General features: G+C 38.7%; 1 protein-coding gene across 1 annotated transcript in view; it reads left to right on the top strand.

Annotated features, from left to right (window-relative positions):
* The first annotated feature begins 14,557 nt into the window (after positions 1-14,557).
* LOC139697942 (nuclear pore complex protein DDB_G0274915-like) overlaps positions 14,558-26,701 on the top strand; it is a 501,567-nt gene continuing 489,423 nt past the window's right edge. The window contains exons 1-2 of the mRNA XM_071596802.1: positions 14,558-15,439; positions 18,469-18,986. Of these exons, the coding sequence (XP_071452903.1) occupies positions 18,898-18,986 (89 nt within the window). The 5' untranslated portion in view covers positions 14,558-15,439; positions 18,469-18,897. The remainder of the gene's footprint in view (positions 15,440-18,468; positions 18,987-26,701) is intronic.

The following is a 26,701-nucleotide window of genomic DNA, read 5'->3' on the forward strand; positions in this document are numbered from 1 at the left end:
TTTAAGCGTAAAAGACTCAAGACTTAGGACTCACAAAGATTTGGAGGGTGAGAATTGATAAAGGCCTTAGTCTCAGTGGCTCACGTTGAGACTTAAGAAATACTCTTCCTTGCCCTGGTCTAAATTACGTCGTCCATGTTTTTCAGTGATTAAACGGATTTCACTTAAGACGTATCTTTTTCATACTATGATTTTCAATTAATCCGATGGTTGGCATATTGTGAGCGAAATATGTTAAGTCCTTATATTTTCATTACATTTCCCATCCGTTATTGTAATAAAGTCGACATTCTTTCGGAGGATCTGCATGTTTTGTAGATGGAAAAGTGATTCTCGAGAACATCTTTGATTCAAATTGTTGAAATATATTTCGTCTATATTTATAAGAAATTCCTGTTATTATAATTTTTGTTTGATGTGATCCCCAGTCTTCCTGGTCAGGGCCTTGTGAGAATTATTTCATTCAATCAGTTTAGCTAATAATTGTCGAATCGTCGTATTGCAGTATTTTGCATTCAAAACTATTCTCGTGTTTATTTGATAACTATCTACTCGTATTTAAGAATTTTCAGAGAAATAAATATTAGTTAACATATTCAATGTGCGTATTGCATGTCAACGAATTTTTAGGTGCGTCAGACTTTGGTGTTTTTCTTACCAAGGGAGGGGGAGGGATCGTGAAATTTCAGTTGGTAAAATGCTGGGCTCCTGACTGGAGGTCTCTGGTTCACTTCTGGGAGTAGCTGGGGGTTCACCTCGGAGGCTCAACTTCACTAAAACCGCGATTTTTTTCTGGTACCGGAAAATACTGGGAAACAAACCACAAGCGGCAGAGAGAAAGGGACTGGCCTTCAGGCTTGAATTTCATACGTCGTTGGGCTCAGTATTAAGTGAGGCGCCGCCGCCGTGCAGTATCAAACCTCAGGAGGATGACTGTTTTTACAAACATTTAATTTTCATAACACAACGATTATTTTTTTTATGAAACAAATATCTTTTAATATTTTTACTGGAATGAAATTCTTATTTCTGTTGTATCCACTGCCTCGCTACCTACTTTAATTCGCTTCTTCTGCGTGTTTCAAGCTTTTCTCTCTTTACCTGCAATATATGATTATGCGTGTGTAATTCAGTCATCGTTAAAGAATTTGGTAATTTACTTAAATTTTTTCCGCGAAATTTGCCTATTCTATTACATTTGTAGACAAAAATTGTTTTCGAATTTATCTGCTCTTAAATCTTCGTAGAGCTTACCATCGTTGTGAAGTTTTTTTTCTGTCACCCATCATCAATCGTCAAAACTAACATGAAGATCGACTTCTATTACTATTGTTAACTCTAATTTACATAAGGCTAAGCGTGCATCAGATGTCAATCTAGGCTTCACGTGAAATTTTACTTCGATCTACAAGTGCAACCTTAAAATATTTGTTGAAAAAATCTAATTTACGTGTTCTTTAAATTGAATCGCAGGTGGCATGATTTAGATATTATTTAAATTTTTAAAAAGTTGCGCAACTCTTACTGTGGCCTTTGATCAAATCAATGTTCGATATGAAAATAAATGTTATATATTATTGTTATTTAAAAAAACTATAACTTTTACAGAAATCGATTCATTGAAATTAGTAATCGATTGAAATCCATATCCTTATATTTTCATTTTTCTATAGGGCAACGGAATATGGATTTAATTTAAACAAAATTCCATTAACATTATTTGATCAAAAAACTATGGAAAATGTACCTATCTATCCACTAGAGAAATCCTCAAATAATGGTAAGTTAAAATGAAATTTATCAATTTAAATTTACAGTTTTAGTGCTTGATGAATGAGTATTCCTTAAAATATAATAATTATAAAATATCTGTGAAAACATGGACATCTTTTCTTTGTAGTTTTCAATAGTGTGAGTCTTGGAAGACCCAAGAGGACGAAATTTTGGACTCACCACCCGAGCAAGATAGTATTTGTAACTCTGGAATAAACTAATGAATCATATTATTTGAACACTTTTCACGCGACTAATTCATTCGCGTTCTTAGATTTGCTGCTGATGCTGCTCTGGGGTCTGCGATTCTCACAAGGCCATTAAATAGACGGATTGGTGGAATAGGATTTCAAATATATGCAATTGGAGAGCCCGAGGGTGAAAGAGGCATGGGGGAACGAAGAGAAAGAACATCCAGAGGAAGACGCAATGCGGGTTCACCCCTCCTTTCAATCCCACCCCCCCCCTCCCCCGCTCCACTCCCCGCTGCATACAAACACGTAATATTCCACTCCCGTCCAACACTCCCACCTCTCTCGTTTACCCTCAGGGTGGAAATTACCGCTAAAAACCACCCGCACTCAATTACACGGACGGCGGCTTTCGAATCACTTCGCGATGAGCGGAGAAAGAGGCATCGCCTTCTGCAGGCATCAGCTCGAACGCCAAGAGCGCAATGAATAAAGGGAGAGTAAACGGGATAGATACGTAGTTGCGAAAGAAGGCTATGGCTTTGAATGGTAATGTTTTGAATGGCTGTGAGCTCAACAAGAGCAATTCAGTAGGTTGAAAACGCTCAACGCATGGACGGGAGCCGCGAGTTAACGTAGTAACGTTTTTTTTTCAGTTTAAATTGGAAAAGAAACGAAGGATCTAAAATATTTTATTAACTGATATTGCAGTTCCGATTTCAGGAACATGCTCACGGCTTAGTAATATTTTTGGAGTGCTTTTCTGGAAATTTAATGAATGTGTTTAGGTCATTTAGTGAATGAAAGCCCTGCCAAAAATATTTCCCACCCGAGAAGTCGGGCGATCTTTAGATTACTCATTTCCTTTCCCAAAATTTTGCATAATCTGTTACGGTGAGTACTATGCCATTTACGAGACTTTAAAAACTTGGTCAACGTTCTTGGGCGCCCACAAAGATGGTTGGTGACCTAGATGGCCGAATACTCTAGACTAGCGATCCCAATTTAATCGCTCCCCCTCAACATTGCCGGCATCCTTTTGTAAAACGTCTACCGCTTTGGACCCATTTACTTTTGCGGCAAAGCCCTTATGCGTGTTGAGAAGGCAGGGATGGAGTGATTGGATTGCCCTGATCCCTCGCTTTCTTCCTCCACATTCCACCAACTCTTCACATATCAAGTGCTTTTCTGGAGCGTTCTTACCCGGTTTGATGGCAGAGCGAGCATGGGGTGGAATGGGGTATGTTAAGGCGTAGATGGTTTTGGGGATAGTCGCAATGCAATTAATTGGCCGCTCTTGGAGAATAATGTGCTTATGCTAAAATTCTGTGAAGCATTTGCTTTTGTGAAGAAACATAATTGACTGATGGTCGGGGCACTTGCGGGATCACCAGGAAGGGTGGCTGCAATCTTAAAATTTTCACTGCCATTGTTATGAGTGATGATGCATCTATAATTTCTTCTGGAATTTTCGTAACGTGTTTCAAATTTAAAAAATATAGCATTTTTAATTACTGGAAGACATCAAAGTCAAAGAAATTGAAATAAAATTGTAAATTGTTTTGCCTGATGCTTGTAAATTGCCTGAACTTAACATTTTTCTAAATAGAGCAGAAACACTACAATTGATTTTTTTACGCAGATGTTTTTTATATTTCACGAACAGTATTCAGGCATTAACTTTGTTATTAATTTTACCACACCATTCATATTTATTCATTTAATTAATTATTTATTACATAACTCTATTAACATTAAATTAATTAACGCAATGTAATTGCTTGCTCCCGCGAATGCTAAACCTAATTTTGGGATTTGAAAGAAATCACTACGTATGCAGAATCCAAAATGGGTGAATCCGATAACATCACTTGAATAAATTGTAGAGTGCTTACTGATTTTTTTCATATGAAATGAACAACTTAGTCGGTCCTATTCTATACGAGACTGTTATTTAGACACTTGTTGGTTTTCAGAAAAAATCCTTGAAGCATCTGCAATTAAAGAGCAAAAAGAGACAAGGGCAATATTATGTTGATAAATTCGAAAAATTTAGTTAAATCCATATACAATGGCTCACACCTATATGAAATGACGATCATTGATTTTTTATGCACCCAATTTTTAACTTTCTCTAGCTAACCGAAAATTATGACCCTTATAAGAAGATAAATTTTCACTACTGTTTCAGTACTGACAGTGACATTAACCACTTCTAAATAGATCTTTTATCATTTAGGTACGATTACCTGTAATCAAGAGGAAGAACTTTATAGCATTATTTTGAACTTTTAGGATAATGTCGTTTTTGAAACTGAAGGGAAATCGATAACTAGTCAAAATTGGCCAAAATTTCATATTCATTAGATTTTTTTCGCAAAACTCGAGATTTTTGAATAACCGAGAAATTCGTTTTGTTATCGATACCCCAGGGATTAAATCGCGGCAATCATTAATATACGTGTTTTATTGAGTAAAATTTCTTTTTGTTTAACTAATTCTAGATATTTTTTTAAGTACGGATGGATGGCTATGACGAAATGTATAAAATGGTATAAAATGACGAAAAGGGATTCCTCTGGGAAATAGATGGTTTAGCTGAAGATCAGTGAGGTTTTAAATGATATGCAAATCTTTCAAAGAAAATCATTTGCAAGGCTCAGGGTAAACGCATGCCCTGTCGCTCCGCGCCACTTGGTATTAAATCGTGCCCTAAAGCTACATTAGATAGGCAGAGTTTGATCGAAGGAAGGAGATTCGAAATTTAAGGTTCATAGCAAATGAGGTGGCAATCAGTGGTCTAATAAGGCATTACTCTCGCGGTTCGCGTGCTCAGTAGTATTTCGCTCAATCACGTTTGTTTTCAGCGATGGGGCGTTTCGCGTGGCCAGACCTTATCGGTACCATTTTTTGCATAGACTATGAAGTTTAGGATGGAATGAACTTACCGTGAAATGCAGTTACTCTCAGTCGCTCCCAATTTGAATTGTTTGAAACGTCAAAACATGATTTCATGCTGCCATTTGCGATTACAGGAGAAGGTTAATCGGCATAGATTAAAAATTAAACGTCCCTGGTCCTTCTATTTTCCACGCTCAATGTTCTGTAATCCTAATATCAGTTGTAGTTGTGCACCTAAGTATTAGAAGCTTGGGAAGATAATTTCACAAAGACTGTTTCTGACGTGATTTTGAAGCCTTTAGTTACTCTTGGAAAGTTTTACTTATGTTTTCAGCCACTAAATTATTTTCTCATTATTCCACAAGAATTAAAAGAGTTTCACAGGTTACCCAACAATCTACATGTATAGAGCGATATTGTGTGAGTGGGCGTTATATCACCTGCATTTCAGTGAAATGACAATTTTGGCATTGGAAAATTAGCAGGGTTACTTATATACTATAAAAATTTAAAAACATATTTTTAGTTTATGTTTTTGAAGTTGTTGTATATATCAATCCTTAAATATTGTGATTTAATATAAGAATCCGAAATGGAGATCCGTGAGTATCTGTTTGCCTTAACCTCCCATTTAGGTACCTCCAGCTGATTGAAATCGGAAAATAGAATAATTCCTTCGGTGTCAACGATAAACATGTGCAATTTGTATTTATCAAGTAGGTTAAGTCATGCATGTAAACTTCTTGCCGCAAGCGACTCTCAACTCTGGTTTTCCAACACTTTCGCTTTTTCTTTTTTTCATTACAATTTTTAGTAAATTAGACAGCCTTCCGTTGTATGTTGTTAAACTCAGAAATTTAATCGTCATGCCCTCGCTCGTAAATGCTTCTGGCATTTTTAGGATGAGGTCCAAATATTACGAAATAACACCTCTTCTTATTTTGTTTAACCCAATATTTTGGAGGCGAGAGTTCTTCAATACAGCCCCGCGGATACATCTAATGTTTTTCCCCCATGTTGAATAAGACGCCAGTATGATTCCAAAGAATTCGTCTTACTCCGTTATGGTGTACACCTCTTCACATTTATTCTTAGAATTTCATTCAGATTTACCTAGAGGCAGTGTTTCGGGTCCAAGATCAAATTTAGGTAGGATCACATTGAAGAACCAAATAGTGAAGGTGTTTGTATTTGTTCAAATGAGATGTAGAAGAAGATTGATTTCGCTTCAATGAATAGTACAAAATTTCGGAGATAATAGTTTCAATTTTTCAAACATTGTACCAAAAGAAGCTCGGATCAAATTTTTCATTTTGCCATTAATTATTTCTTCTATACTATTCGTTTTTCCTCATGTTGTGCGTTGATTTGCCGATGGCCTTTTCAAAATGTAAATAGAATAGCTCTTCTTGTGATTTTAGTCCTCTCAATTTTATCAAATCGTGACTGATTGAGTTTGTTTAACAGAGTGGTTGTGATGGACTCTTTGTTTGAGGCCTGTTAATGATGTTCGCATGTAATTTCTCTGATTCGGTGTATTTTCGCGTTTTTATTCAAGAGTTACGAGGACTATTTTTCCGGACACGAAATTTTACCCTCAGAGGAAACTATGATTTTTTTATGGTTCTTTACAGGTGTTTTTGAATTGAAAGATTACAATTTCACTGTTTGGCTGGTTTATCCTCCGCATTGAAGATCTGGTACCTTAGACGAGAGTATTTATTGTATTTAGATACGTTCGAGTAGTAATAGTAATATTTTTATGAGGGGATCGAGATGGTGCGGGGGCTAACGTACTGGCTTCCCACCATGAGGGCGCGGGTTCAAATCCCGGCGGTGTTGAATATTTTTCAGAGGTATCTCGATCCCTACTTGAGGTGCTTTGTGGAGGGCACTTTGAGTGAGTACGCCGTCCGTCGGATGGGACGTTAAACTGCGGACCCCTTGGCGCCTTTCGTAAAGAGTAGGCTAATGCCGACGCCGGGTTTCTCTCCACCCTTCATCCTTTCCTATCCATCCCCTATGGCGCAAATGACCTTAGCTGTCGGTCGCCTCCCCTCAAAACTACTACTACTATATTTTTATGAAAGGCGACCGGTCAGCTAAGGTCATTTGCGTCATAGCGGATGGATGGAAAAGGAGGAAGGGTGAAGAGAAACTCCTCATCGGCATTAGCCCACTCTAAACGAAAGGCGCCAAGGGATCCGCAGCTTATCCCATCCGACGCCCTCCCAGTGGGAAGCCAATTCGTTAGCCCCTGCACCATTGCGATCCCCGTATCGATTGAAGTGAGTTAAGTTAATTAATACTGATTATAATTTACAATTTATCGGTTATAAATAAACTGCCCACTAAGAAATCAACGTTAATTTGTTTTCATTTAAAATAAATCTTTGTAATTGTAAGTTGCACATTCAAAATATGAGCTCAATAGTTGTTGGCCAACTTCTAATGTCTTATGATTTTTTCTTTGATAATTCAGTGGTCACCTATGTATCGTCTTTTCCAATATTGACAAAAGATGAAATACTTTGCATTCATATAGAAAAATACACTGTCTATGCTCACCTGGGATTACATACAGTTCTTTATATGTATTTTATTATTCTAGTGTTTATTTTCTGAATAAATTCAATTGTATATGCATACTTACTACGAGGCCAAGCAATTGAGGATAAAGACCAAAACAGGAGACCAACCTGTTACTTATTATTTAAAGACGATTGTTACCCCTGTAGCAGTAGACGAAAATTAAAACAAGAAGGCTCCTCTTCGAAGCTTATGAAGTTACTAAGTGATTTAAAAAATTTTCGAAGGTGGCTTTTCGCTATCGCTACACAATTAAATGGTACAAAATTTAAAGAATACCTTCCGATTTACGTTAAGACTGGATACAAGAAATTCAACTGGCGCTATAGAGTCGTATTTTCACTAACATTAATTGCACCCAAACGCTTGATATAAAATTAGGACGTACCGTTTTATAAAACTTTAAAAGTGATATATTTTTGTGAAAATACTAGAATCACCACTCAACGTGCGTCATATTCTTTCCTTTATTCTCAAGTTTCCTTCGAGTGTACTTGCTTAAAAGTCATTTTATAATTATTTATAGTACTTGCGTCCGTGAAATCTTAATGATAGTATGGCAACGTTAGTGCATTATCCTGGAGTAAGGCGTTATTCAGCGGTGACACGTGCACCGTCTTATCCTATTGTGACAAAAGGCAAATGCATAGGCGTGATCAGGTTCTGCGTTGTCTCGCAGCATTCAGGATGGTAATCATAGAAATTATCCAGTGCTAGCTGTTCTTCTTCTGTTGACTACATGCACTCTGTTCTCCCCTTTGAAATATTACGGCAGAAAATTCGATTAGGTGACTTCTAATAAGCGAAATATAAATCAATTGAAATCTTAAACTTTAACACAACCTTTATGTTCTTTAGTCCGGTAATTTTGAACAAGTACGAATGGCTTTCATTTCAACCATTCATCGTGAAAGTAGTAAGTACAAATAGAATATTAATTCTATAACTCATTCAAACAAATAACAATCAAAAAAACATATGACTTTCTTTTGCTATGAGATGTAAAATATTGCCATTAAAAGTGCCCATTTAGCGTTCAATTTTCGGGAAGATTATTAAATAATTCCATGAGTCCAGATGATTTAAAGCAATATAATATTTTTGCCTCCAATACAAGCCCATTGGTCATTGATGAATAATTAATTGCATTAATGACTTCTGTTTGCAACTAAATGACATCTAAATTTAATTAATGATGTGATAAACTTGAATTAATACAACGGGCCTTCATTTTATACGTCCCTAATTAACACAGGTATATATCATCGATTCCAAATAAGTCACATGTGTCATTTGTTAACGGTTTACGGTTTTGACAAAACCGTTAACCATCACAGAGCACAAGATACTCCCGCGAAAAAGGGTAAAAACGCTCTGCGTCTCATTCCAAGCTCCAAAGCACCTTTTGAAGTGTGTACCCTGAGGGTCATCCAGATAAAATGACCTATTTTTAAAAATAAATTAATGAGACAATATCTCTAGCGAATTCTCAATAAGCAGGGAACAGGCAGCTCCAAGAGCAGTTGCGTCACAAACAACAGAGTAAAAGTGGGTACAGAGCTACATTAGACATGTATTAATCGTTAAAATTCAAAGGTTAATCTCTCCTACAGTGTTTGTTTCGTATATTTAAGTGTTTTCAATCAGCATTGTAATAATAATATTTTTCCACAATTTTCGTGATCTGATATTTTTTTATGTTATATACGTGGCATTATCAACTAGTGGATGTGTTAATAATAATAACCATAATTCGGCTTTTTTAAGGTGACATTGAGACCGTAACACTCCCTCCATCTGACCCACCGACTAATGCATCCAATGAAAATGTTTATACACTTGAGTACTAAATAATATAAAAAACTAGACACCGATCTTCTATAAACATAACAGTTTCAGGTTTAACTTTGTGGCATTCCCTCATTATGAGGTAAAAAAAACTTAACACTTCCACAATAAAATTTACTGTGGATATTATCATTATAAATTTTACTGTGGAAGCGTACATTTTCTTTTTTACCCTCACAACGACAATTGATATACAATGGATGCCATTGCTAGATGCGAAGAGAGAATTTGCTAAGTCTAGTTCTACTACAAAATCTACGCATTAATGTATTCTATCGATAATGGGCCAAAATCTTTTATTAGCTCTATGTTAATTTCACAAACCCATTAATTCTGTACCTCAGTAGATTTCCATAGTTTCGGTCGAACCGTAAGAGCAGATTATTGGTGCCTAAGAAGCTGATATTCTACTATTGATATACGCGTATTCACCTACTAGGAATCAGCGTTGGCCTAATTTGGTAATAGTTTCAATAGCCTTAATATAGTGTGATATGTTCATCCTCAGTATGTTGGTTGGTCTCTTTTGGTTTACTATTTGTTAAAAATTGCCTTGAAAATGAAATCTGACCAAGTCCAACAATAATACTACGTAACGCATTATGGGAGATTTGGAGGACAAAATAATGGATTAAAATTCGTGCAGTTCATTGATTTTACGCATGACAAGGATGAAGTAATCACATTCCTTCATGACAAGAAACAAAGTAATGACAATGTTTGAGATATAGCGACGCAACTATGGAATAAAGGATTAGTTTTCACTAAAGAAGTTATCAAAAAAGATAAAAGGAACCTTTCATTAGGTTAAAAAAGTCATTAGAAATGGACGAAGGAGCTTCCAATTTTCGTAAGGTGAAAAAAATCGTCTTTTGAGAGGCAATTCAAAGGCATGAAATTCGATTACTGCCCATGCCTTTCACATGGGTGTCTGAAATGGAACCGTTCTCTTATAATTTTCTAGTTGAAGACCGTGTAAATCGGTTTATTTTGAGCCTTCGCCTTCCAAAGATTTTTGGTTATTGAAATAATGCTTTAGCAATGCTAAAGATTTATTTATTTCGTAGTTTAATTTCGGAAGGATATCCCTTTGCATCAATAATCTTATAGATTAGGTGATAAAGTTTATTTTTTCACAAAATCAATTAACATTCGAGTTACTAACGTCATGGTCCATGAGACGAATTCAGTCATAAAAATAGTATTCTCGCGTCCTTTCATTTAGAATGTCTTTCTTTAGTGGGTTAATTAAGCATTAAAAACAAGATTTAAGGTACTCTCATGACACGAAATAGCATTTTTTTTAACTTCTATAATACGTATCGTATAAGTTGTGTGTCACTATTTGGTCAAACTATAAAAATGATTTCCTCTCATATGGAGTTGGAAAAAAAAATTAAATGAAACACACTTTCTAAACGTCTAGTTTAATCTCCGTGATGTTGCCACCTGGCAGTGTTGGGGGTGTTTATGTTTAAAAATATCAACTAAAGAAGAATCCAAGAAAATAAAGTTTTTTGTTATGGAAGCTCAGTCATATTTTTTTATCGAATGCCTCGCTGAGGAATGACTCTTTCTCGGAGCGCTATTGTAAATATAATTTTATTATTTAATGCATTTTTTCGACGTCTGCCGTCTTCATTTCACGGTCTCTGGAACGCACACGGTCAATCAAAAGGGATTATGTATAACCTTGAACAAAAAGTTCCCGGAATAACCACCGTGTGGCGCTCCCATCGTTCCGATTTGAGTTCTGTTTTTTTTGTTAAATTGGTACATCTGTTGTTGATATTCCCTTTAAATCTTAGTGTCATAACTTGACATTTGCAAAAGTTACGTAGCCAAGAGTACATCTATCTCTGTGTGTGTTGGCGATTTTTTACAATTTCAGAAATGGATTTAAATTTGCAACAACGAACTTGTATTAAATTTTGCGTAAAAAACGGATTTAGTGGCGCACGGACGTTGGAAATGTTGGAAAAGTGTTTCGGCAACGATTCTCTAAAAATAACGGTCGTTTACCAGTGGCACGAGCGGTTCAGAAGTGGTCGTGAGTCAATCGAAGATGATGAACACAGTGGCAGACCATCGACATCGAAAGTCGGTGAAAAAATTGATAAAGTAAAAGAAATGTTGGTCAATAACCGCAAATTAATCATCAGAGAAATAGCGGAGGACTTGAACATTGCCTATGGATCCGCCCAAGACATTGTGGTTAATGATTTTGGTTTCCGTCGTGTAGCAGCAAAGTTGGTGCCAAAAGACCTCAATTTCATGCAAAAAAGAGACCGTGTTGACGTCGCAAAAGACATGATTTGCGAGGCTGAATCCGATCCCACATTCATCAAAAGGATCATTACTGGAGACGAGACGTGGGTTTATGAGTACGACACGCAATCCAGACATCAGGCAAGTGAATGGCGTTCACCAAATGAGCCGAGACCAAAAAAACCACGTCTTTTTCAGTCAAAAAAGAAGGCAATGCTGACGGTTTTCATGGATTACAACGGTGTAGTGCATCATGAATTTTTGCCAGAAGGCCAGACAGTAAACAAAGAGTATTATTTGGGCGTTATGAGACGTTTGCGTGAAGCAATTCGCCGAAAGAGACCAGAAATGTGGGCAGAAAACTCGTGGATTTTGCACCATGATAACGCACCGTCGCACAGTGCTATCATTATTCGTAATTTTTTGACGAAAAATGCAACAAATACCATCCAACAGCCACCGAATTCACCTGATTTGGCTCCCTGTGACTTCTTTCTGTTCAATCGAGTTAAAAAACCATTACGGGGAACGCGTTTTAGCAGCCGAGAGGAAGTAATGGAAAAATCGCAGGAAGCACTGATGGACATACCGAAAACCGACCGTAACTTTTGCAAATGTCAAGTTATGACACTAAGATTTAAAGGGAATATCAACAACAGATGTACCAATTTAACAAAAAAAACAGAACTCAAATCGGAACGATGGGAGCGCCACACGGTGGTTATTCCGGGAACTTTTTGATCAAGGTACCGTAGGTACCGCCCTTGAGTTATTCTTTTTGGCGCGCAAATATGGGGCGCGGGGAATAAAGAAAAACATTCCCACATTTTCGTTGAAAGGAATCAAGCAGGAGGGAGGGCGGGAGGTTGAATGGAAAAAGGAGGAAGGCGAACAAAAGACAAACGGCCGGTTAAGAATGGGGATTACGTGAATGAGTTCCTCCATTTTTCCCTCCCCTCCCCCCCTTCCTCCTCCTTTTTGACTTTCCCCCATCTCCCTAACCAGCCATCATTCTCCCCGCCACCATAACCATTTTGCCGAGCTTTCCCCCATCCACAAAACCGCTCAAACCACCCCCTTCCTGTCCCCAAAACTTACCTCACGGAAACACCCGGGACTCCACTCTCCTTTTCCGAACGCGTCGAGGAGGACACGGCACGCGACCTGGATAGGGGCCGGGGTGGTACACGGCCGCGTCGCTGTGTGTGTGTGTGTGCATGGCATTTGTTTGTAATAGCGTGAGGACTTTGGGTAGTGATATAAGCCTCCCGTCCCAACACTTCCTCTCCCCCTCCTCCCCCTCTTCTCTAGCTGCTGCTACCCCCACCCCATCCCCCCGTTCTCACTTTCTCCCCCACCTTCGCCCTTTCCGTGTCCTCTACCCGCGGAGAGGAAAAGGGAGGGAGTGTGAAAAGGGGTGAAAATAATAGAGGGGGGGGGAGAAAAAAAAGGAGTGTTCCAGTGTTTTCCCCTTCGTCCCGCGCGGGAAGAGGAAAGGGCGGCGCGGGAAATCGGCGTCGGCGGAGGGAGGCGACAACCTCGGAGCGTCGCGCGGCGGCGGAGTCGGGGAAATAAGAAGGTAGAGCGCGCGCGGGTGGTGGTTCCTCCGACGCCCGCGCCTCTCGTCGATGGCGCCATCTGAGGGGATAGTACGGGGAAAAGGAGCGGAGCCGGCGCTGTGAGAGGGGGGGGGAGCGGTTGGGGCGCCGAGGGGGAGTTGGGGTGCGTAAAAGGAACCGAGCGGTGGGGGGAAAAGGGAAAGGGATCATTGAGGAGGAGGAGAAGGGGTGAGAGAGGCGTATACACACATATATACCTACCTCGAATACATATATATATATATATATATATATATATATATATATATATATATATATATATATATGATTACATATATATACACTCGCGGGTGTGTGTATGTATGTAATTTGAGGTGCATGGAACAATGTAGGACGCATGCGCGCGCAAAGGTCTGCCCAACGCGCATGTCACGATTTGTCCGAGGAGGGGGAGTGAAGAACGGGTGGGGGGAAGAGCGGTGGGTGCGGGAGGGTATGGTCCCTTTCGAAGGAGGGGAGAGCGATGGGTTGAGGCGATGAGGGGAGGGTGGGTGGACGGATGGGGGGGGGTTCAAGAGCCAATGTGGAATGGGGCACTGGTCCCAACACAGCTGCAGTGAATGCGGCCGGAATGGTGAAATGGAATGGGGCAGAGGCGGAGGCGAAGGGTAAGGTGGGTTTAGGGGTGGGCGTTTCGAGTTAAGGGGCGCGCGAGAGGGGGTGGGTCGGGAAGGGAGGGGCGGATTTTTCCGTCTTCTTTACCCCCTCTCGCGCCCCCGCCCCACAATCTCACCCCCTTCCTTCGAAAGGGGAAGCTGTGAAAGATCGATCCGGGGAGGGGGGAGGAGTGGTTAAGGGTTTTGTGAGGGTGTGGGGGAACACGTTGGAGAGTCCCTGGCAAGGGTGGGATTTGTGCGGAGTTAGGGTGGGGGAGAGTGGTGTGTGCAGGGCAGGTTATCGTGTGTGTAGTGGGAAAGGTGGGGGAGGCCGAGAAATGTGCGTGCCGAGAAGGCCGTGTGGAGGCTGGTGGAGGTGGTGTGGGGTTTGAGTATGTGGGTCTGTGGATAGGGGTGGTTCGGATGTGTGCCGAGTTTGAGGGGGTGTGCGAGCAGGCGCTTACGGAGGAGAGGGGCGGGGTGAGGAGGTTGTGTTGTGTGTGTGTGTGCGACGGGGGGATGACGGGGCGCTGGAGGGATGGAATGAGAGAGGGCGGATTGGAGGGGCAAAAGGGGGGTGGCTCTCTCGGAAGAGGGAAGGGGACTATCGGAGCAAAAGGGGAGGGTATATTGCGCGGACTTTGGGTGGGGGGGCGCCGGGCCAGTTTTTAAGCGAAGGTTATTCTCAAGCCGCGAGGCCAGTCTGTTCTGAAGGGCCGTTGCGTTAGCACCGTTCGACGACCCGTTCTGGTAGGCGAGCCGTGATATGCTTCCAGGACACAGAATCATTTAGGCAAGTCGGTGACATCCAATCCCACCGTGAGTGAAAACATATTTCCCGCTGCAGAAGATTTACGCCTTCGAAGAATCTTGACCCCGTGAGCGGGAAGACTGTCATCAGAGTTGCGGAAACATTTTTATTTTCGACTTTCATCCGGGCTTTTTTTCATTGAGTTGACACCGTCGGATTTTGTTACGGTTGTCGAAAGGGATGACGTGGGAATATTGGAAGTTTCTGTAATCAGTCGCCGAGAATTCGGGGGCTGTCATTATTTTTTTTGGTCGGTCGATTTAAACGGTCGTCCACTTGGTTGCTGAAGGATGACACATCTCTCGTAGCAGGTCCGTCACCGACCGCGGAAGACCGTCGCCAGTGGCCCACCGCCGTCCCGGGGTCGCCCGTAGTTGTCATCCCGGGTGATCGGATCGGACGGCTCTGTCGGTGGGGCTCCCGCGGTAGCGCGTTCCTCCCCGCCCGGCTCGCAGTTGCCCGTTCGCACCCACATAGCGAAGAGGGTTTTTACCCGGTGAAACCAGCGGAGAGGACCTCTTCTCTGCCCCTTCTTCTCTTCTCCCGCTGGGGATCGGGCGTTCGCCGTGTTTCCCGGGGCAGTCCTGCGTGCGGTCCTCGGAGGGGTTGACGTCTCTTCCCGCTTCCCCTGCGGCAGCTCTCGGGGATCGGCTGGTGGCCCGACGGCCTGAACGATGTCGATCCGGTCTGCGAGTTGAAGTGGCGAGGCCCGAAGCCTCCGGTCCCGAAGGCAGAACGGCCCCATCCGGCCGGGTTGTCCATCGTCTCGGCCGATGGTTGACGCCACTTGCTTTGAACTGGAAATACTGGGACCGGCCGCCTCTAGGGATTCGGTGAGAGTAGGTGAGATGTCAAAATCTGAATGTGGAATCCAGACTTTTCGTTTTTCTCTGGCTAATTTGATTGCTCATTGTTTTCACTTATGAAAATGTGTGAATCTCGTATGTGCTTGAAATCACGTTGTTCTGAGCAAGAATGGGAAATCATTGACCATTGAATGAATTCTTTGGTCGTTCCTAAGTCCAAGTTACAACTATGTCAAATAGGGCGGATTCGATAGAATATGATGGTTTAATCGTTCACGACTGCTACTGAACCAAAATAAATGAGTGTAATTAACAGCATCCATTTAATGGCGCGTGTTTAAAAATAAATGTTGTTTTCAATAACATATGCCGATCATTGACCCCGCTAGAGAAATTCTTTCGTTGTATGCACGACATTGAAAACCTATTGTCCATATATTTTTACGATGGGCCTATTGCCACACTTGTTAGACCTCACTGGATGTGCAATTTGATTTTTTTCCGTTGTGCCAGTTCTTTTATGCTATCTAATTATTTCTCGGAGAGCACATATATAATTTATCTTGAAAGGTTTTTTTTTAACAATTTATGTAATTTGTGCAAATGTTCAATGATTCCTAACGATATTTAAAAAAACATTCCCTATGTTCCAAACCAAAATTTGAAATATCATTTAATGGCAAATTCCATGGTATGACGAATCCAAAAATGACTAATCGGAAGTGCAACAGAACATTGGTGCCTAATAGTAACGTATAGAATTGTATTTCAGCAAATAAAACGTTTTCATCAGTCGAAAGATTAAGTTATTTTAATGGAATCTCTTTAATTGATTGAAATCGTATAACCTTTATTAGTTCAGGGGTAGTTTAGAATAAATACTACATATATAGCAATACCACCTGGATGATGTATTTAAAATACTTGATATACACTGGTATATGTTTCACCACATGCCTTAAAAAGTGGGATTCAGTTTGTTTTATAATATTTTGCTAATGTCACGTGTAAACAGAGAATAAATTTTGGCGAGTTTATCTTCATGAACAACGTATAAGTTCCTATTGTCTGATCGATATTGCGCCATTGCTCAAATTTATTATTCTACGGGCGTATCATCAAACTCTATCAAAATCCTGTTTAAGAATATGATTAACTCCTGCATTAAGTTATAAGTATTATCAGATACGGAGCATATATAAATGAAACAAATAACGATAGCAGTTTTTGAATGTAACTAAAACCCCCAGATGGGCAATTGTACATAATTACTGTATAACACAGGTTTTAGATCTCTAAATGACGTAGAATGTATACATCTCTCTGTCTTACTCTAATTCAAAATAACAACTAATTGCAAGAAACAACATTACCAAAAATCTTACATTAATCATTTACCTGACTTCAATTCAAGCATTTAATTAACATTATATTTATTTATTTAACATTCTACCGATTTATTGGAAATATATATAAATACTTGACTTGGGGTCTGAGTGGTCTTTGAGTGGTAATTTATGCAATAAAATTGAGCGTTTATCGATGTGGTAGTCCAGTGGGTGAAGTGTTGGACTACATACTTAAGGGCCCAGGTTCGATTACCGGGAACACCTCGTGGGGTCTACAGCCTCACCCAAGCTCTATGATTATACTGGTAACAGAACTTCGTGGGTAACCGAAGTCAGAAGGGAAAGGGGACCGACCCCCCTACAATTAAATGTGAATTTTAAACGCCATATAGTTTCTAGCACTGGCTGAGCGCTACCTTCACCTATCAAACTGACCTTTGTGTAAAGAACTGATATTTTCTGGTTGGTATTGAGTACATATAATTCAATTTTTTTCCCTATGAAATGATTGTAGACAAATAACATGAGAGAGGCAATTGAATGATCTCTGCTTATATTCAACCGGTGGATATTATGAACTACTGACAGTTCAAGCACCATTACTGCTCTTATTACTGTTGCTTTATAATTTGGCCAAAATTGGGTTGATTGGGTAGCTAATTTTCACTTAACATTGAGCAACATGTAAGCTCAAGGGATTCAGGACGGGGACATGGAGTTAAAAATTTGCCTCCTATATGTTTGAAAACCAAATAAATGACATGCATTCGTGGATGTGTGTTTGTTTTAGAGCAGGTACTATATAGCTGCCCTCATATCTAGGATGTATGTACTGATATCTTACTTTATTTTTCATGCTATGCATTCCGTTTCGTTTCGATTGATAATGTGATGATAGTTTGCTTCCTGACTTACCCATCGAAGAATCGTCTTTTCTCAGTTTAAAATGTTTACTAGAATTACATGCTAAAATGTTTCAAAGAAAAAGTGAGGTATTTTACACATTTGCTTCATAATCTATGCTACGAAAAATTGGAGCCGCGCACTTGTCTTTTCAAAATATTAAATAATTAACAGTAAACGCCGTGGGGATGTGATTTGTTCCCATTGGATGAAATGGCTGGAGGATTACTTAGAAAACCAAATTGGTTTTCCTTCAAGGCGCTTATGGCTGATGGATTTTCTCTTCTTGTGAAGATATTTAATTTAATTTACATCAATTAATTTTGTCCAGTAAGAATGCTTGTTTATATCATAAGGAAATTGAGGATATTTCATGTAGTACTATTGGTTAATGGTGTTACAAACTTTGCGAGTAATACTGAGGTATTTATACTGTTTACTATACATTGACTACGTACTAGTGTTATTCTGTCCATGTAGCTATGCGCATCCATGGTTCTGATACATTTGAATATTTCCCAACATATTGTTGAGAATTTGGCAAGGCATCATAAATTTGCTTAACATTCGTATAGAATTGATTCACAAGGCAAACGTCAGTGAATTTCCTGAACCAATTTTAATTCTGAAGAAGTCATTATCTGATTGTACTATAAAGTCACGGCCCTTAAATTAATTGATTAAAAATTAGGTTCTGAAAATGATTTCTCAAAGTAAAGAGTTACTAATTCGAGCTTCATATGATGTGGTAAAGTATTTATAAAATAAACCTTAATGATATGGTTTGATAAATTTGGCTGTTTCTCTATTTCAGCTCATGCCTCGGGAACAGAAGCTTCTTGGAAAAACCTGATTTGGCGAATCATTGGTTGCAGACAGTATACCAGCCTCTACTTCTCTATCCTCGATAGAGTGGCGAAAAATCCAAGGAGAGTTTAATTAAGTGAATTTGAATAAAGATAATACAAAGTATCACCTCTAATTCTGCAACACTGAATGCGTTATAGTTTCAATAAATAGACTCCGTCAAAGTGAAAGCGTTGAGGTGTTCTGCTTGGTCAGTCGGAAAATTTGAAGGGACGGGTCATGAACGGGAAGGTGGAGGAGATGGGGAATAAGATTTCTCTGTCTTAACCATTCATCAAATTGAGTGTTTAGTTTATCAAGTGTGTGATAGTGTGAATCGTGTGTGCTTCTCATTTTTAACCTGTGCTGTGGGTTTCTGGTACAAGAGGGGGCCAAGATGGTTGACTACATCGCACTGGGATGCAGCCTCGTGGCGTTTGCCCTCTACTACAACACCCTGGACGCGGGATTCGTCTATGATGACAGGTTAGTTCAATTTTCCAAATTCTCATTACTTAGCACTTGAAATGAGAGCTCTTTGGCTCCTTATTATTATTCTTAACAAATTGCCCTCTGGGTAAACGCTAAGATGTTTAGGGAGTACACATAAATCACATGAGAATTTGTCGTTTCCATGATATGGTAGATTTGTCACCCCAATTTAAGTTTTAATTTGCATTCAGTATGCATACGTAGTTTGAAAAATATATATGACGACTCCAAACATGAAAATCACTATACAATAAACTATATGGATCGGAGAACGTTGAAACTATAGCGGGCTAGCTCGATAGGGGTAGGTTTAGATTACATCTTCCTTTACAGTTAAGTAGTAAAATAAAGTACATGAAATCGATATGGTTCATTGCGTTTATATTTTAGAGCAATGACTTTGTTTTAAATTTTGCAAGCCTTATGAAAATTTCTCTCCTCTTTTCCTCACACCTATAGGTACTAAAAGTAATGCCTACCTCATTCAAAATAAATAGATTTTGTTATGAAAAAGTACGGATCTTTTTTCAGGAAAGGTTGATATTAGATGCCCGAATCAGTTAAAATGAGATTTCCTTATAATATATTGTTCAATAAAAATAACTGGAAATACGAGAATACATGTTTTCATTCAGCTATATCATCATATTTTAATGAAGAACTATTTGGTTCCGATAAAATGCATTGTTTTAATCATGGATAGAGTTGCTTTTGATTATTATTAGTGTGGATTTTCTAATCGCACAAAACATTTTTAGATATATGTTCTTAGTGGGGAAACAATAGATTTTCAGTATCCGAAACATGACATATATACCAACTGTAACCATCGAATTAAGCTTATATTCTTTTCGATGACATTGTTTTACTTAATATATTCGCTCTAAAATGATAATATATCCTTCATATTGACCCTGGAAGGACAACAGAAAATACTCACACTTTACATTCTCTTATTATGCAGTCATCTTGTGCGTTGTACTTGATATGAATTTTCATTATCCTTTAAGTTCCTCGGGGTCAGATCATTCTCAAAATATTTCAGAGGAATCCAAGGTTCAATATAAATTGCTTTTATCTGAATGTATTTATAAGAATTATGTGCAGTTTATTTCATAAATATTTTATCCAAAATGCAGTACGTATTTGTCATTTCAAAATAATATCACATTAATCAATGTATTTATTGGTTTCGAAGAACATTTAAAAAAATAACTCGCGCTGTAGTTTTATTTCGTTGATCTAGACATTTATTATTTTTAGTGAAACAGAGTTTTGCTAAAGTGAAAAACTTAGTTGTTGGCAGATAAGACAAATTTTTACCAGAATGTAAAAGTAGAAAACTGCGATGACATGTTTTTTTCATAACCAACTGGATTGGTCTACGTTCATCCTACAAATACTGCAACTAATTTCAAATAGCCATTGTCAAATTGACTTGAACTTCGTGTCAAATCGGAAAATGTAATGAATAAAAAGTCAAAATTGTTTGCCGCCACAGAAATGTTTCTTCATGCCTCTGTACATTAAATCACCAGTGGTTTGAAATATTCTAATTTTATAAAATGGTGGACTAATAAAATTAAATATTGTATTGCCTAATATCAAAAGCAGATAATCAGGAGGTTCACTAGTTGTCCAAAATCATATGTAGAGAGAATAGAAAAGTAAGTACAACTCAGATTGAAACTCTTATACTGAAACTGAAACATTAAAGTGCTACTAATAGGTATTGTGATCAGTAATGCTATTTCACTAATGTTTGGGTCCTATACAGAATAGTTATAAAATATTCCCTTACACAATTTCAAAAAAACCTAACCAAGGCTAAATTTTATTCATCACTATATAATAAGGAAATAATTTGTTTAGACATGGATTTTTCATTAAAAATCCTCTTATGAAGTAGGCAGAGGGTTTCAAAATCCACCTTTCTTTGGCTTATTAATTTATTCTTAATTTGATCAGTAGAATTCAATTTTTAATGCAACTAATCTCTATCCAAATTTGCTTGTGTTGAAGGTTAAGTAAATTTATTTGTACTCAATGTGGAGTTCAGTGGCTTCATCAACTACAGGTGTCTTTGTGATGCATTCCGAATGTTATTGATCTAATCGAAGTTCATGGGAGCTTTTTAAGCCACGTATGGGCGTTTGTGATGCGAATGAGCTGATGATCATCTTCGGTTGTAATCATCGGTTGGGCGATACCTGCTTTCTCACTAATTCATGTGCAAACTCAACGAACTCAATTATCTGTGTCAAAAATAACGCTTCTCATCTGATTCTCTCTTTTCTCATTGTCGAAAAACAAAACTCGTAATGAAATTTCCCTTTATGCCTGTTGGTTCCCCTAACTAGATGTGACTGCCCAGTGATCTCCGTATGTTGCTGTTTGCAAAATATTTCTTCCTTTGCCAAAATTAGCCTTTGTAATAATTAAAGTGCTATTAATGCTAAAATTTTCCCATTCAGCTGTTCGTATCTAGTTATCGGGAACTATTCACATGATTAATTTAGATTGTGGAAATAAATAATGCCCGCAAGTGGAAAATTTGCTCTAATGCATACTACATCCATTATCTGATTCAGATTACTCATTAATTATGTCATTTTACGGCACGTCCGCAACATTCATATTTTACGAAAACAATTCAATGCACGGGTGAAGTGTTATTTATAGGTATTAGGATTTTTAAAATAACTGTCTATTTTAGGATGAGTAGGATTATCGTTAATGTAACAATTTACTGGCTGAATGTTCATAATATGTGCTGGAAAACCGCAGAGGATGCTAATTGGCAAAACAAGTTGGACCCTATAAAGGAGAAATTAGAAAGTAAAATTTCTAAATTCCATAATTTTATTCATCCATGGAAATTAATAGATTTTTCAGCAACCAATACCATATTGACCGTGTTTAATATTTTAAGCTTAAGGTAATCATCTCATCAATGTTGACTTCGTTCATAAGAAAAGTCATTATTCCACAGTACGAATGATATTTGATTCTATCGTTGCGACCATAGTACAAATACAAACCAGTGGGAAAATAAAAAACGTTAGTAATGGTTTGTAATCAAACGTCACTGAGGAGAATTACTAAGATATATTAAATCATTTCAATTTTAAGATTAAATGATCCTTTTTTGCCCTTAAATACTAGGATTATACAGGCCAAGAAAATATAATTCTGTTAATTTACATTTTATTGCATTTTAAGATCTTATTTCGTCTTTTCTTATTGTGTCTAATTTACCACTGAGTGATAATTGCTTCATTCAGTCTGAGGGAAGACTTCGAGACCCGAAGACGTAATTGTGTGGGTCCCAATGTTGATTTGTAAAATAATACCCGAAAGATTTGAATCCGCAAAACACTTCATTTAGATATCTGCATACGTACAATATCATTTCTACATCTAGGTATGATTGAAAGCGGCAGAAAATTCTGATGAGGTGGCTATCTTCTCCAAATTTATGCACCATTTTTGTCATATTTTCACTAGTATTGATTAAATCGATAGGAAACACCGCCTAATGGACAGTCCACTCCTGCAGTTGTGTATTTCTATTGTATATATTCTTGAATAATTGCAGTTTTCACTCAACCATCGCTGGTGAGAATAATCTATACACTATTACTGGATTTTTTAATTTGAAACGCTCAAGATTTGACTTCTTTCATCGTGGATTTGCCTAAAAAATTCATCCATTTCATTCCTCAGCCAATTTATTTTTTAAATAAATTACTCCCTATTCGTATGTTGATTTTTATGCTACATAAAACTGGTAGCAAGAGAGAATAATCATTGATGGGCGACCTTTTGTCGTGCCGTATTTGTTTCAGCACGGTTGGCAAGCAGTTGTAATCTCTGAGGGAGTCGGAGCAGGTATTGGGAGGCATCGGTTGGAATGGAGGGGGCGCGGGGCGAAGTAGTCTTGGGAATCGGGGGGACAGAGGTGGGACGGTTCCGTCGGAGATAGGTGTGAATCGAAGGCGCGCACGGGAACGTAATGAGACAAGTCTGCAAACAACCCAAGAGGTAAAGCGCTCCACCGCGGGCTTCTCGACTCACCGCCACCGACTCTCCCCTCCTCCGCCTCCTCCACTCTCTCCCTCGCCCCCACCCTCCACCTCCGCTCCTACGCCGCGCCGCTGCTCCCTCCTCCGCCTCCTCCTCCACCTGAGCATCCCACCCTGTTAGCTTCGCAGGGGGAGGGCGAACTCAACGCCTTTCGCAATCTAGGACCCCCAGCCCCTCCCAGCCCCAACCGATGAATTTTAATGCATTTCTCCGACCCCTCGAAAACGTCTTCTCGTGGAGGAAGGCTTATATGGCAAGATGTGATCAAAACTGAGTGAGGGCACTGCTTGCTCTTATGCGGTCTCGGGAGACCTCTGGCGGTGGGGAAAGTGAATCTCGGGGTACATTATCTGACGTGTCGATGACGTAGCTCCGAGGCAAACCCCCACTCCCCCCCCGCCCCCCAGTCCACCTTCACTTCACCCCCTTCGACCATTCTCATTCCACCCTCGTAACATATCCCCTATTTCTCATTTACGTTATTATCTCCCTCCGCCTTACCCTTTTCTCGTGGGTTCTTCCTTATCAAATTTGCGATCAGGCTTCTTTTGACGTGGTCCAAACGTGGGAACACTCTGCTTTCTGGTCCGGACATAGAAGAAACAAGATTACCAGCAGATTGTTGTGGTTTATTTAGGGAGCAAGGCTGATATGGTGGATATTTAGTTAATGGGAGTCAATTCAGAAGTTTTGTGTTTCAAACCTCAATTTAAATCAGAATTGTCAGATCCAGGATGTATCCAATTTCTCCACTACGCATGACACGTTGAAAGAGGAAATACTTGTCCCTCTTTATACTCCAAATAAGGGAGATGGCCACCTCCGACACTTTCAGAATCACGAAACATGACAATGGCGTTGTTTAATGCCGCAATAAGTTGTGTATCACTCGATTAATTTAAAAGTTCCTTTCTGCTATAACTATTAGTGTATACTTGTATGTAGCATGGTATTACGGATATTTCAATCATACCAGTTAGATCATTTTAGAGCAGCAGTGTGTAGTGATAGTTTACAAAGAAAACCTACTCAAAAACTGGAAAACTACTGCTAATTATCTACCTTCTGGCAGGTGATATATTCGGATTCTCAAAAATTAGTTAAGTTCTTTGATACTTTGTGAAATATAAAATTTTGTCAGCGTCGCCTAAACTGTTTATCTGATACCGGTTGTTTCTCAAATATTCTTCCCTTGAGTGATAAATTAAACTTTTAGTTAATATTCCTTTTTATTATTATATGAATATAATTACGATTATATATAGCATAAATTGGCAGTGGGAGTTATATCTGGCTGCATCATTACATTACTTTTGAAGTATCAATAAATTTCTTAATACACATATGTGTTAAGAGATAACATACCTAGGTTATCTACTACATTCTCATAAGACAGGTCCAATTAATTGGTATCACGAATTGGGTGTAAAAATTGGTGCATTGAAAAGGTAAATATCGATTGATTTTTCTCGTTGTTTTACCAACTATAATACTATTTTTCTGCACCCAGGATAACTCCACTTTTAGATAACTTTAACCACGGTTTTACACTGTTTTTATTTTGAAATCATTGACGTATATGAAATATGTCTATGGAAATATGCTGGACGTGTGTCTCAGTCAAAAACTGATGATATCGCTGGGACTGCTGCTGAACAGCGCCACCATTCACTATTTTCAGGCCATGCATGACACGCAATTTATGGCTTCTATTTTTATCCACTGGATTAGTCCTTCATTTTTTTCTTACATTTCGCAAATATCCAAAAAAACTCTGAAGCTTTCATTTCCCTCAATTATTAATGACTTGTTTTAAAATGTGTATTATCAAACTCTAAGTACATATGCTACGAACATATCCAAATTCGTAAGAAGAATTAGATGAAGATCAGAAGGGTATATTTTCATCAGAGGAAAGTTTGAACGTATTTTCCCACGGAACTTATGTACCTTGGTACAACGCGCTTCATCATGATACGACATCATCTAGTACCTGATGCTGTCATATCATGGTAAAACGCGTTGTAGCAAACCATATAAATTCTATAGAAAAGTACGTTTTCCCTTTCATTCCATGGATACACAAAACATCCACGATGTGAAGCATGAAACTGAAGGGTTTATTTTCAGCTATGCCTCTGCTTGTCATTTGGCATGCTGGTAGCAGTTATTGCGGTAATCTAAGCTGAATACCTCTGGGCCTTGTGGTTATAGGTAGCACGTAAGGAGGAACTCGTCAGTTTCAATATCATCGCAGTGAAAACAGCAAAGTCTCCTTCCTCTTTGGTGACAATCACCTGTTGCCCATTTTTGTTACAAGGCACGGGGGGCGGTACTACAATTATTGCAATTAAAAAATATTATTCTTGCGCAATCTTATTTTTCTGCAAGTATGAATTTTGAAGTGTAACCATAAACTCGGTCTCAGCTCTCAATCATTTCGCACAAGTGACGCGGTGTTTGACCAGGTTCGTCTGTTTACTTTATCACACCATATCAATGCGCTGAGCGTCACCGGGTTGGCGTGCCGACCGAGAATGTTTACGGAAGGGAGTCAGTCGGAGGGGGTGGAAAAATTGTCAACAGAACATTGGGGTGATTGAGGCAAAGGCTTCGGGAAGGGGAAGGAATTGCTTTTAACTAACGTTATATATTGTTTCCGGTTTTAAATTTTGGTTGAATATTTTGAAAGGTTTGCCTTTGGAGTCATTACCTAAGTGTGGCATTGAGCGTTGGTCCAATTCTTTTTAAACTGGTAGTGAGTTTTTGGAATAAAGAGTGGCTGGCAAACAACTTTCTTCTTGTCAGGTGTACACAAAAGAACGAAACCCTACTCTTTTTGTGCTTTTATCATGTTCCACAGTTTCATCCGGAATGGGGATTAATTCTGGTGAACATTAGGTTTCAGATTGATTTTGTTTTCCAAACAATTTGAGAACAAATGTGGTATCAAGTTTCCTTCCTCAGATGTAGAGAGCACACATGTGAACCCGTTCTTTGAATTGTATTGTAATGCTTTTTCTAGTTGATGCCCTTCCCCAATTCCATTCGTAGATTACACAAGGCATCCATTGTATGAATGAGTGAACATGAAGAACAGTGCATTAGGTTATACTCTGTATGAAATTTTGACCGCACTTTGTATTCACAGTTAATTTCGCAAACAAATAAAATAATTAATGGAGATATTCTCGGTGAATTTTATTGCCATCGTAATACTTGAATTTTATCTTAATAAACTTTACTCGGGCGGTCTGGTAACCGTTAAATATTTCAATATTATGGATAATTAGGTTAAGTATATACGGCACACTGGTGGTCATTGCATCTATTGCAAACTTGATTAAAATTCATTTCAGCTCTGCTCATAGTTTTTCTAAAGAATTGATGCGGAATATTCTTACTCCTGAAGATTTAGTCTTAATTTATCTAGAAAAACTCACGCTTTCTAATATATTTGCTCTATATATATTTGCTCTATTGTTATATGAAAAGCCCAACGTATGCAAACGTCACGATGAGCTTTTTGTTTGTTTCCAAAACAAAATCGAGGCCTGTTTATTTGTGCATCCAGTTGTTTTGATAGCATAAATCTGTAATGTTATTAGTTTATTTTCCTGGGT

Source organism: Hetaerina americana, unplaced genomic scaffold, assembly GCF_022747635.1.
Source record: "Hetaerina americana unplaced genomic scaffold, ioHetAmer1.1.p SCAF_8, whole genome shotgun sequence".
Lineage (NCBI taxonomy): Eukaryota > Metazoa > Arthropoda > Insecta > Odonata > Calopterygidae > Hetaerina > Hetaerina americana.